Here is a 12517-nt window from a genome sequence, read left to right on the forward strand (position 1 = left end):
CACACGGTAGATGAGAAAGAATGAGAAATGGCAGCTGGAGAGCCCCACCCTCCAATCCCCGCTCTGCAACAAGCTGTCACACGAGGGGCCAATCACTTCCCACCTCCGGACTCCCTTTTCCTTTTCCTGTGAAACCGCAATTGGAGCCACCATCCGGGTCGTCCCTTCGATCCGGCTGTGAACAATTCAGGGTGAAACTCGGGGTTGGAGGGTCCCATCCTCACTCGATCTCCAGGCTCCTCCCTAGTTCCTGTTGCCAGCCTCAGCCTCATTCCCCACGAAGGACAGCTAGGACAGCCCAGGCTATTTATGGCCTGGTTCCCTGCCCCTCCCATCACGGGCCTCGCCTGGCTCAGGCCCAGTGCCAGGCACCACCTGAGTCCTGCTTCTTTGGCTCTCTCTCCCACAAACCAGCCATGCCCGGGAGAAGGGGCTCCCCTCCCTTCTCGGGACGCCATCCGGGGTGCTTCTCCTCAGCCCCCTCCTGCCGAGCCTGGGATCCTCAGTCCTGCCCAGACTGGGAGCCCCCACGGCCGTCGCCGCTGCTGTGCCGGGACATGGCCCTGCAGAACGCCCTGTACACTGGAGACCTGGCCAGGCTGCTGGAGCTGTTCCCCCCGCTCAGCACAGCCGACCTGCTGCTGGAGAGCCGGGCTGCTGAGCCTCGATGGAGCAGCCACCAGAGAGGTGAGGGGCAGCGGGGGCTGGGGCTGAGGACCAGCGGCTGGGCTGACAGCATCAGGTGGAGGGAGCAAGCGCTAAAGGAAAAGCAGCCCCTGGCAGCTTCTCCCTCACCCCAAGGCTTGCCTAAACCTTGGCCCAGGAGTGGAGTCATGTGGAGCCCAGAATAGCTCCTGCTGAACCGTGTGGCCAGCTCAGGCTCAGCTCAGGGACAGAGACCCCCTCCTTCCATCTGTCTGTGCTTCTCTTCCTTTTCTCTCTTTGCCTCTGGCCCCAACCTCTCCTCCCCCAAAACCCCCTTCCCATATGCTCACACTCTGCCCTAATGAGCTGGTCCCCAGGTGAGTGCAGGGGGTGGGCAGAGCCCCCAGGTGACAGACGTGCCCTCTGTGCCAGGCTGGTGGAGAAGCCCCGCAGTGGGTCTGCGGAACACCCAGAGTCTGGCCCGGGACCCATCGTCACCCGCACAGCCTCAGGACCTGCCCTGGCCTTCTGGCAGGCATTGCTGGCCGGGGACGTGGGCTCTGTCTCCAGCATCCTCGCCGACTCCAGCACTGGCCTGGCACCAGACTCCATCTTTGATACCAGCGACCCAGAGCGATGGAGGGATTACCGCTTCAACATTCGTGCTCTGAGTACGGCCAGGGGCACTGGGGGGTCTGAGCAGGAGAGGGGAGGCTGGGAATGGAGCCCTGGGCTCCCTCCTCCCGGCCTCTGCCCTTCTCCCTCCTTACCTGGCAGCTCTTTGCTTCCCTCCAGGATCTGAGGCCGGTGTCTCCTCTCTCCCCAGGACTCTGGTCTCTGACTTACGAAGAGGAGCTGACCACCCCACTGCACGTGGCAGCCAGCCGGGGTCACGCGGAGATTGTGCAGCTGCTGCTGAGGCGGCGGGCAAGGCCAGACAGCGCCCCCGGGGGCCGCACCGCCCTGCATGAGGCCTGTGCCGCAGGCCACACCGCCTGTGTCCACGCGCTGCTGGTGGCAGGAGCCGACCCCGACATCCCTGACCAGGATGGGAAACGTCCCTTGCACCTCTGCCGGGGGGCTGGCACCCTCGAGTGAGTGACTCCTCGCCCTAACCCCCACCCCACTAGTAGGGGAGACAAAGCTATGACCTCAGGGGGATGGGGAGCATGTCAGGGGCGAGCAGGCTGCGGGGGCTGGATGGAGGAATCAGGGCTCAGGTGGGGAGTCAGGATACACTTACTCTTCAAACCATCCAACCATTGGGCCCAGGAAGTTTGGAATGGCCTGAGCCGGGGACCGTTTCTGCTTCCCCAGAGGCCGAGGAGGGCAGTGTCAGGGGTCAGCCGCATGGTCTGCATCGGAGAACTTGTCTGGATTCGTTCATGTGTTCCACAGCAACTGAGGCATGGACCTGCCCTCAGGGATGGACTGTCCAGTGGTCCAGATAGGCTGTAAGGACAGTGACTTCCTGTTAGAGTCTACCTTGGTCCCTGGGGACAGGGTCTGGTTCTCAACTTGGCAGGTCTGGCATTTCCAGAATGGCAGGCACCCTCAGTAATGGACACAGGGACTGAGTCCAGCTAATCAAACTCACAAGAAACTAAGAGATATATCCAAATGTGGCACAGGCATTGCTTACTGTATGGAATATGCCAGATAAGTATGCCCTATGAGCAGGGAACCTTGGAGGATGAGTCCTCACAACTCTTTGAGCATGGACTCCCTTAAAGGAAGCCTTTGCAAACCGTTGACTAATTGCACCCACAACGAAGGCCTCTCTCTACTGACTACACACCTGCCAAGTTTCAGATCGGCCCCTGAAAGGAGCCCAGTTTTTATCCTGGGTCCTTCTCTCGTGGACCTTCTTCCACCCGTTAACCTCGTCAGCTTTCAGAGGCTCCGCTGACTTATCATATTGAAGACACGTCCTATTCCAGCATAGGCCCTGAGAAATACAACGAGGTGTGAGCCATGTAGGTAACTAAAATTTCCTAGCAGCCTTATCATAAACTGAAAAAGAAACAGGTGAAATTAACTTTTTAAACAGTGGTAGAATACCCATAGCACAAAATTTAGCATCTTAACCATTTCTAAGTATATAAGTGCATTCACATTGTTGTGTAACCATCACCACCAGCCACCCAACTCCTGAAAGTTTTTAATCTTACAAAACTGTTGAGCAATAACTTCCTATTGAGCAGCAACTTCCCATTCTCCTTCTCCTCACAGCAATATCATTCTACTTTCTGTGTCTATGACTCTGACTCCTCTGACTACCTCAGACAAGTGGGATCATATAGTGTTTGTCCTTTTGAGACTGACTTATATAACGTCCTCATGGTTCATCCCTGTTGTAGCAACTACCAAAATTTCCTTCATTTTTAAAGGTTGCATAATATTCTATTGTATGTATTGTAGATGCCACATGTCAGTTATCCATTCATACATCTATTGATGGAGACTTAGTTGCTTCCATAGTTGGCTGTTATGAATAATGCTGCTGTAAATTATGTATAAAAGAATATCTGTGAGACAGCTGACATTAATTAATATATTTCACTTAACACAATATATCCAAAATGTTATCATTTAAACATATAATCAGTAGCAACAAAAAAAAAATATTAATGAGGTGTTTTACATTCTTGTTTTGTACTATCTTCAAGTTGATGTGATTTTACACTTAGTTGGTATCAATTAGGACTAATCATATTGCAAGTGCTCAGTAGCCACATGTGGCTGATGGCTACTGATTGGACAACACAGTTCCACCTGTTGACCTCATCAGCCTCAGAGGGCTCCTATTTTTAGCTCTGGCCATGTCCCAGCCCAGCTCCCTTGAAGTGACACCCAGTGATGATCCTTTCTTCCTTTCTTGAGTAAGCAACTGTGTATCTAAAATCATTACGGGGAATTTCAAACACAGAAATGTGGGCAGGATAAGATAATGATCCACCATCATCTGTACCACCCACCTCTCCCTGTCATTAACGCTGCTGTTATGAGTTCTCATGAAAACAGCTTTTCAGGCATATGCTGCCCACAACAGCATCATTTAGGTCTAGATTTCAGCAATTATCCCTGTTCTACAGATGAGGAAGCTGGAGCTTATTTTAGCAAAGAGGCTAATGCCTTTAGCCTTGAATTTTGGTGCACCAGACCTTTCATAGGGCAATTCTGGCTGTTCAGTTTTGTTTTTGTTTGTGCTCACTGCCAGGCCCCACTCCCCATTCCCTCCTCAGGTCCCTGTAACTCCCCTGCTGTCCCAGGACTGGAAGGCCAGCTTCTCCCCTCACTAGCTGTGCAAACGTGGGTGAGAGCCTCAGGCCCTCAGTGCCTCCGTTTCCCACCGGAATCTGCCCTAGGAAGCAAGTGCACGCAGTAAGGCCCAGACCTGCCAGGTGTGAGTGCACCATGGCGTCTGGTGGCTTTTCCTGCCATTGAGGGCTTAGTGCACTGTCCCTGCAGGGCATATGTGGACCGGAAAAGGGAGCATTGTTTTTGTTTTTTAATATATTTTATTGATTTTTTTTTTCTTTTTTTACAGAGAGGAACGGAGAGGGATAGAGTTAGAAACATGGATGAGAGAGAAACATTGATCAGCCGCCTCCTGCACACCCCGCACTGGGGATGTGCCCGCAACCAAGGTACATGTCCTTGACCGGAATCAAACCTGGGACCCTTGAGTCCGCAGGCCAACGCTCTATCCATGAGCCAAACCAGTTTCGGCAAGGGGGCATTGTTGAACCTGTAAAATCTTGCTGGATGACCAGTGACAAGATGGGAGGTGAGGGCATACAGAACCAGGAGCCACCCACGACTCCCCATTGATGGCTTTGCTCAGACTGGGGAAAATGCAGGGGTGAAGGGCTATGCCCCATTTTCTTTCCCACCGCCCTCTCACCCTCACCAGATGTGCAGAGCTGCTCCTGAGGTTTGGGGCGAAAGTGGATGGTCGGTCCGAGGAGGACAAGGAGACCCCTTTGCACGTGGCCGCCCGGCTTGGCCACGTGGAGCTGGCAGACCTACTTCTAAGACGGGGCGCAGACCCAGATGCCCGGGACGCCGAAGGCTGGACACCGCTGCTGGCTGCCTGTGACACCCGCTGCACACCCCCCACCGCCCCCGAGGCCACCGCAGCCCGCTGCCTCCAGCTGTGCCGCCTGTTGCTCTCAGCCGGCGCCGACCCCGACGCTGCTGACCAGGACAGGCGGCGGCCGCTGCATCTGGCCTGCCTCCGCGGCTACGGGGCCATCGTGGAGCTGCTCCTGTCCTGCGGCGTCAGTGTCAATGCCATGGACTACGGGGGACACACAGCCCTGCACTGTGCTCTGCAGGGTCCCCCCATGGCCCTGGCCCAGAGCCCAGAGCATGCAGTGCGAGCGCTGCTCAACCACGGTGCTGTCCGGATCTGGCCGGGGGCTCTCCCCAAGGTACAGGGCTGGGGGCAGAGGGAGGGCAACGAAGGCCAGGGACCAGGAGACCAGGCCTGTGTGCCCACATGCTCTGGGTGCGCCTGGGCCACCTGGGCATTTGATAGGTCAGTTCAGTCTGTCTTTCATTCCATAAGCCAGCAAAGCCCAACAGCGGCAGAGGTGAGGACACAGACCAGGGGAGGAGTGTGGTGTGTGTGTGTGTGTACACGTGTGTACACGTGTGTGAACGTACATACAAGTGCGCACACATGTGTATGTATACATATACATGTGCACTACATATGGACTGAGGGCAGTGGGGCCAGATTATAAATGGAAGAGTCTGAGAGGAGGAGCCAGGATTGATGGGGACAGGAGGGAGCTGATAAAGAAAGCCCTAGCTCTGCTTGGCTGTGGGCTGATCAGTGAGACACTTGATGCTCAGGCCAGGCTCCCCTAAGCAGGTGATGAGCCTGGGTCATGAGCTTCGGGACGAGCTTGGTCCTGGTTTCTGAGTGCTGGCAGGACAGGCATCACCCAGCCCCGCACAGCTGACCTGGCACCTGAGAAAAAATCCTTCACTATCAATTTCCAATTTGTATCTTTACTTACATTAACTTCCCCAAAGGGGCTCAACTGGAAGACCTGTTACTGATGTGCTGGCAGGGGGCCTGTCCCATGCAGGGTTATGTCTGGAGGTGGCTATATGACTAAAAGGGCACTGGGACTTGAGTTGGGTCAGGACTAATATGGCTGTGGGCAAGTCCCCCTGCCCTATCTCCCTGTTTATTCTGTCCAGCCTCGCCTTGTCCTGGATGCTCCCCTTCTGTCCCTACCTTTCCCCTCCACTCACAAGCCTAGAAGCATTTGTCTAGATTCCTAAGCAAGACCAAATAATTAAACAGCCTGAGAGTTCGGCAGATTGGTCTCCCCTTTGGGAGAATACAAGAAAATCAACAATTAACACTAATTAATCTCCTATTAACACCAGATAATTAGGAGACAAGTAATTCCCTGTAATCTGACAGTGGCTCTGACAGCTAATGATTCCCGTCGTCAGAAACGGCGTGGGAGGAGGAGGTGGAACAGCAGGCAGGACTCTGGGGATTCCTCTGCCTGCCCCCTGGCCCTGCTCCTCCCTGCCTCCTACACCAAGCGGGCCACAGAGCAAAGAGCCCATCCATCCCTTCATGATCAGAAAGTTCAGGATCCATTTCCCACGATTGGACAGCTGTGCCAGGCATGGCTGGGATGCCTGTCTCCGGTGAGGAACTCCTCCGCCCTGCTTAGGAAGTCTCCGTGCCCCTGGGACCACTGCCAGCCCAGCCAGTTCTCTAGGAGCCACCCTATTGAACTGAGCACGTTGGAGACCCCATTTTGATGCTCATTCATGTGACTATAGTCAAGTCCCTGGAATTTTCTGAACCCAAGTTCCCTGCGACCAACAGTGATGAAAAGCTATTGGAGCACAGTGGGTAACAGTAAGAGCCCGCACAGTCCTGCCCACGCACCACACATTGTTTGAAGGGGTGTGGCCTGTTACCTGGGTCCCCTTAGTCCTCCCAACAACCTCTGAGGTAGGTGGTGACTAAGAGAGCAGGCTCTGGAACCAGGCACACTATCTGGGTGACCCTTGGCAAATTGCTTAGTCTCTCTGGGTCTTAGTTTCCTCTGCAAAATAGGAACATAACAGTATGCCTGATTCTTAGGTTAGTGTGAGAACTAAACGAGTTACACATATAAAGCTCTTTGGGTAGGGCCTAACTGGAGTTCATGTGCAATACCTGTTAGCTAGCCTTGTTTTGAAATTATGTAGTGTATGTGGAAGCACTTGGGGAGCTGTTAGGCATTATCCCAGTGTAGGGTATCATTAGACAAAGGGGGGCAGAGAGACGCAGATTGGAACATAGGAGAGTTCCTGGAGGGAGTGGGACTTGGGCTTGAAGAGCTGGAGGCACAGGCATTCCAGGCAGCGTGCACAGACAAATCAACGTGGGCCAGGACAGACAGAGACGGGCCCCAACGGCAGGCAGGAGGAGCAGGTCGAGCAGGGAAGTCCAAGGTAACCAGCTTGCAACTTCCTAGCTCTAAGGAGTAAGGAAAAGAGGCCTGACCTGGACAAATAGCTGGGCAGCTTCGGTGAGCACCTCCAGCTGCAGGGCCAGAGCAGAAGACTGTGGGGGTGTACAATGCTTTCCCAGGGGTCCTGCTTCCTGGACCAGACCTTCCCCTGCTTCCATCAGCTGGCAGTGCCCAGAACATGCAGCACTCCCCGCCGTCCGGGCAGACAGGTCTCCTCTCCTTGTGCAGGGTGGTAAAGCCCCCAATGCCGGTGTGGGAGGGAAGTGGGGTATGCACAGAGATGCTGTCTGGAACATGGCACCTGGCTGTTCTCAGATTTTACAAAGAATCTGCGGCTGGTAGCTCGACATATAGCAAGAAATGGAAAAGATGAAACACGAATCTGCTTATGGGTATTACATGCAGGCGTGGGTGGGTATGACAGTACCTATGTGTGTCACACCTGTGCATGGTTGCCTTTCTGACCACATGGATGGTCCCCCAGTCATGGGCAGCTCCCTGGCATGGCTTGCTCCTCACTGCATCCGGCCACATCCTTAGACAGGCCTTTAAATTTTTTTAAAATATATTTTTATTTATTTCAGAGAGGAAGGGAGAGGAAGATAGAAACATCAATGATGAGAGAGAATTATTAACTGCCTTATGTACACCCCCTACTAGGAATTGAGCCCAAAATCCCAGGCATATGCCCTTGACCAGAATTGAACCTGGGACCCTTCAATCCACAAGCTGATGCTCTATCCACTGAGCCAAACCGGCTAGGGTGAGAGGCCTTTTTGATCATCACCTAGGACTGTGCCCTTCCAACCACGGTCTCTGAGCCTACTGATTTTTATTTTCAGTAGCATATCTTCAAGCTGTGTTTTCTTTTCAAAATAGAAACTTCCTTACATGCCGGTCCTCCTCACTGACAGCTCCTCAGTGATTGGCCACCGTGGCCTTCAGTAAATATTTGCTGAATGAAGAAATGAGATCTCACCCCCTCCCTCTCCTATATCAGGCTTCTGCTGGTCTGGCCCCTTCTCCCTGAATGCTCTCTGGGATCCTGAGTTCTCACCTTCACATCCCCAGGCTCCTGATCTGTGAAGCCCCCCTGACCACCATGCTCCCTGCCCCGGCCCCCCTTGTAGCTAGCTGTCTCTACCCCTCACTTGGCATCAGGAGAATTCATTCATCTTTTTATCCTCTCAGGAGCTCCAACCTTAGCTCAGGAACCCCTTTTCCATCCAAAAAACAAGCAGCAGAGAGCCTCAGTTTCCTTTGTTTGTAAAATGGGATAATAATAGTTTGTACCTTGTAGGGACAGGATTAAGAGACTTAATACAAGTAAAGTGCTAAGAACAGTATCTGGCACAGAGTGTGCATAATAGAAATGTTAACTGACATCCTGGTTTCCCGTTACCACCATCACCAAGCATCACAAATTGTGAGGGAGTACATTTAAAACAATAGAGATGTACCCCCTCACAGTCCTGGAGGCTGGGAAATTGAAATCCAGGTGTGGGCAAGGCTGGCTTCTTCCGGAGGCTCCGAGAGAGAATCTGTTCCATGCCTGTCCCCAAGCTTTTGGTGGCTGTCCACAGTCCTGGGTGTTCCTCGACTTCTAGGTTTATCACTCCAATCTCTGCCTCCATTGTCCCTGTGTGAAGTCTGTGTTGTTTCTCTTCTCCTAAAGATAGCCGTCATATTGGATTAGGACCCACCCTAAAGGCCTCATTTTAACTTGATTACATCGACAAAGGCCCTGTCTCTGAACGGGTCACATTTATAGGTCCTAGAGATTAGGACATCCACAACAGCTGTTCTGTGCTGGTGGGTCACCCTGGGTGGACGGACTGGGATCTGCAGGATGGGGTAACCCTGGGAGCACTCAGTGCCTCCGCCTCCTCCAGGTGCTGGAACGCTGGTGCTCATCCCCGCGCACCATCGAGGTCCTGATGAACACCTACAGCGCCATGAAGCTTCCTGCAGAGGCTGCGGGGCTGGTTCCTCCTGAAATTCTGCAGGTTAGACTCCGGGACCCTGACCACACAACCGCTCAGCCCGTCCAGGAGACTTCCACCTCCTACCACATGGGTGCCCCCCCACACACACACACACACACAGAAATTCCCCGGGGACCCTCTTATGTCCCAGAAGAGGAAAACATAGAGTGAACACCCCCAGAGGCTCCAGAAGCTCCACACGGCCACCAGCCTGCCCTGTGGGGGAACGGGTGCCGCTTGTCCCAGGCTGCCTCGCTGAGCCCTCCATTCCACCCCCAGAAGCACCGCCGTTTCTACTCCTCCCTCTTCGCCTTGGCAAGGCAGCCCAGATCGCTGCAGCACCTGAGCCGCTGTGTGCTCCGAGCTCACCTGGAGGCCTGCCTGCCCCGTGCCCTGGTCCGCCTGCCCCTGCCGCCCCGCCTGCTCCGCTACCTGCAGCTGGACTTTGAGGACGTGCTCTACTAGGTGAGTCCTGGGCTCTGTGGACAGTCTCAGCAGGAGATCTTTTTTTTCTTTTTCTTTTTTGGAGGGGGGGGGGTAGGAGGCAGGAGGAGAGTTGGGGGCAGTGTCCTCTCTGAATGCACCCTCTCCTTTCAGGTGGACACTGCCCTTTGAGAGAGCCTACGGCAAATGCCCTGGACACCAGGGGCTCCGGCCCGCCTCTCACAGTGCACTGAACCCAGGACTGAACGGAACCAGCTCAAGCCCCGGTGGCCCTCTCAGCAGGAGGACCATCTCCACCAGCAGAGTGGAGGCTGCCATTCCCACCAGGGAGAGGTGGATGGACATGTTTGTGGAGAGAGAGCTAGGACTCATGGCGAGTGATACTCTCCTCTTGGGGGTCTCCTGAGGTCCCCTCTGGACAGTCCAAATCCTGTATGCACATTAAAGTCTCCAGACTGTGTTGTTTGGTACTCTCTCCAACAGGCCTGCCTTTGATCTGGACCACTCACTGGGGCCTCGGGATGGGCAGACTGGACCTGTTCCATGGTGCGTCACCTTCCCCCTCTGGCATCCACCAGCTGTTGGGGGATCCCAGGCAGATCCCTGCCCCTCTCTGCCTGGTGATAGTGTCAGAAAAGTCCCAAAGGACAGCCAGCAAGTAAATGACCAGGCTTAGGGCAGAGCCTCAGCAGATGAGGCCAGGCAGACAGTGGGGCAGGACAGTAAAGGCATCTGGGAGTGGGGATGGAACGGGAGGGACAGAAATGCCAACATGAACTGATAAGGTGGGCAAGCATGGAGGGGTAACCATGGTTCAGGAGAAAGTGGAAGACCCAGGTTTAGAAAAAAATACATACACAGCAGAAACCAGTGTGGCTCAGTGGAGAGAGCATTGGCCTGCAGACTGAAGGGTCCCAGGTTCGATTCCGGTCAAGGGCATGTACCTTGGTTGCGGGCACATCCCCAGTGGGGGGTGTGCAGGAGGCAGCTGATCAATGTCTCTCTCTCATCAATGTTTCTAACTCTCTATCCCTCTCTCTTTCTTTCTGTAAAAAAAAAAATCAATAAAATATATTTTTAAAAAATACATACACACACACACAAAAAAATAAAAAATAAAAATAAAAAATCTCCCTCTTTCCTGTCCTGTAGGTCAGGGAGCATCGGATGGATGCACACTGGTTCCTTCCACTATTGATCTGCTCCTTCAGTTAGCTTTGAGGTGGCAGGAGCTGAACTGAGAGTTATACCCTTGGGTTCTAGCCAGTAAGCCTCTCCCCGACTCTGGGCTGTGAAATAAGACAGAAGAGAGTTCCTGAGGGGCTTTGCAGTACCAGGGTTTTAAGAACCTGCAGGGTCCCCAGCAGCCAGGAGCAGCCTGCAGGGAACTGAGGGAGGGAGGCAGGCGGAGTTGACCGAGCCGCAGAGCAGCCAATCCAGTGCACCGTAATCCGTGACGTCAGGGTTGCTGGACAGATTTTCAGGGCCGCGGAGTGCGCACGCGCCGGAGTCCACGCTTTTCCCGCCAACAGTTAGGCTGGCCTGGAGGGCGCGTGGCGGCGGGTGAGGCTTGAGGGCGCGGAGCTCGCGGAGCTCGCGGGCTGAGGAAGGAGCAGCCGAGGGAGATGGCCCGAGGTGAGTGCGCTGGTTTCCCACCTGGCTGCTCTGGCCTCGGGTGACCGGCGATAGCGGGGCGCTGCGCGAGGACGGACGCCCGATGGGAGGGCCCGCGCCCGGAGCCCAGGCCCACGGAGGTCAGGCCACTGGCGGGCCGTGTTGGCGTCCAGGTCCCGCCTAGGGCATAAGTCCGAGCGGTTTCCGCGAGGCGTGTGCGGGAGTGCCCTCTGTGCTGGGGTCCCCCGGGGGCGGGGGGCCAGGGAAAAGTGGGTGCCGCTCAGGTTCCGCCCCTTCCGGCGCCCCCGGGGGCCCAGGCGCGGCCACCCACTAGGGGGCAGGAGCGGCTCTCCGTGGAGGAACTCCCGCGTGACTGACGGGGTTTGGGGGCAGTGTGAGGCGGGGGACGGTGTGAGGCGGGGGGCGGGGGAAGGCGGGGGCAGGGGAAGGCGGGGGGGGGGCGGTGTGAGGCGGGGGGCGGTGTGAGGCGGGGGGCGGGGGAAGGCGGGGGCGGGGGAAGGCGGGGGGGGGCGGTGTGAGGCGGGGGCGGGGGAGGCGGGGGGGGCGGTGTGAGGCGGGGGGGGCGGTGTGAGGCGGGGGCGGGGGGACGGGGGGAGGCGGGGGCGGGGGGGCGGGGGGAGGCGGGGGGGCGGTGTGAGGCGGGGGTGGGGGGCGGGGGGAGCCGGGGGTCGGTGTGAGGCGGGGGCGGGGGGGGGGGGGGCGGTGTGAGGCGGGGGGACGGTGTGAAGTGGGGGCTGGTGTGAGGCGGGGGCGGGGGGGTGGTGTGAGGCGGGGGGGCGGTGTGAGGCGGGAGCGGGGGGGGGCGGTGTGAGGCGGGGGCGGGGGGGCGGTGTGAGGCGGGGGCGGGGGGCGGTGTGAAGTGGGGGCTTGTGTGAGGCGGGGGCGGGGGGGGGGTGGTGTGAAGCGGGGGCCGGGGGCGGTGTGAGGTGGGGGCGGGGGGGGCGGTGTGAGGCGGGGGCGGGGGGCGGTGTGAGGTGGGGGCGGGGGGCCGGTGTGAGGCGGGGGCGGGGGGGTGGTGTGAGGCGGGGGGGCGGTGTGAGGCGGGGGCGGGGGGGGGGTGTGAGGCGGGGGGGGGGGGGCGGGGGGGGCGGTGTGAAGTGGGGGCTGGTGTGAGGCGGGGGCGGGGGGGGGTGGTGTGAGGCGGGGGCCGGGGGCGGTGTGAGGCGGGGGGCGGGGGGGGGGCGGTGTGAGGCGGGGGCCGGGGGCGGTGTGAGGTGGGGGCGGGGGGCCGGTGTGAGGCGGGGGCGGGGGGCGGTGTGAGGTGGGGGCGGGGGGCCGGTGTGAGGCGGGGGCGGGGGGCCGGTGTGA

At 57.0% G+C, this 12517-nt stretch overlaps 1 protein-coding gene across 3 annotated transcripts; it reads left to right on the top strand.

Moving 5' to 3' along the window:
* Positions 1-295: 295 nt before the first annotated feature.
* Positions 296-10152, top strand: ASB10 (ankyrin repeat and SOCS box containing 10). 3 transcript variants are annotated; one of them, XM_036412695.2, is made up of 6 exons: positions 296-687; positions 1472-1739; positions 4562-5081; positions 9038-9151; positions 9410-9595; positions 9728-10152. In XM_036412695.2, exons 1-5 carry the CDS (start codon positions 417-419, stop codon positions 9593-9595), a joined length of 1359 nt encoding a protein of 452 aa, XP_036268588.1. In that variant the 5' UTR covers positions 296-416; the 3' UTR covers positions 9728-10152. The 3 variants fall into 3 exon arrangements, with proteins under 3 accessions (XP_036268588.1, XP_036268587.1, XP_045428346.1); XM_036412694.2 differs by lacking the exon at positions 296-687 and adding an exon at positions 881-1316; XM_045572390.1 differs by lacking the exons at positions 296-687; positions 9728-10152 and adding an exon at positions 881-1316 and having other exon boundaries at positions 9410-9599.
* Positions 10153-12517: the final 2365 nt, after the last annotated feature.

Source organism: Pipistrellus kuhlii, unplaced genomic scaffold (genome assembly GCF_014108245.1).
Source record: "Pipistrellus kuhlii isolate mPipKuh1 unplaced genomic scaffold, mPipKuh1.p scaffold_m20_p_47, whole genome shotgun sequence".
Lineage (NCBI taxonomy): Eukaryota > Metazoa > Chordata > Mammalia > Chiroptera > Vespertilionidae > Pipistrellus > Pipistrellus kuhlii.

Bases quoted from the DNA above. Each gene is read 5' to 3' on its own strand.
- ASB10 (XM_036412694.2), top strand. From the start codon at position 1,007: ATGAGCTGGTCCCCAGGTGAGTGCAGGGGGTGGGCAGAGCCCCCAGGT. The intron at 5,082-9,037 runs GTACAGGGCTGG...CGCCTCCTCCAG, and splicing joins GGCCGGGGGCTCTCCCCAAG to GTGCTGGAACGCTGGTGCTC. The intron at 9,152-9,409 runs GTTAGACTCCGG...TTCCACCCCCAG, and splicing joins TTCCTCCTGAAATTCTGCAG to AAGCACCGCCGTTTCTACTC.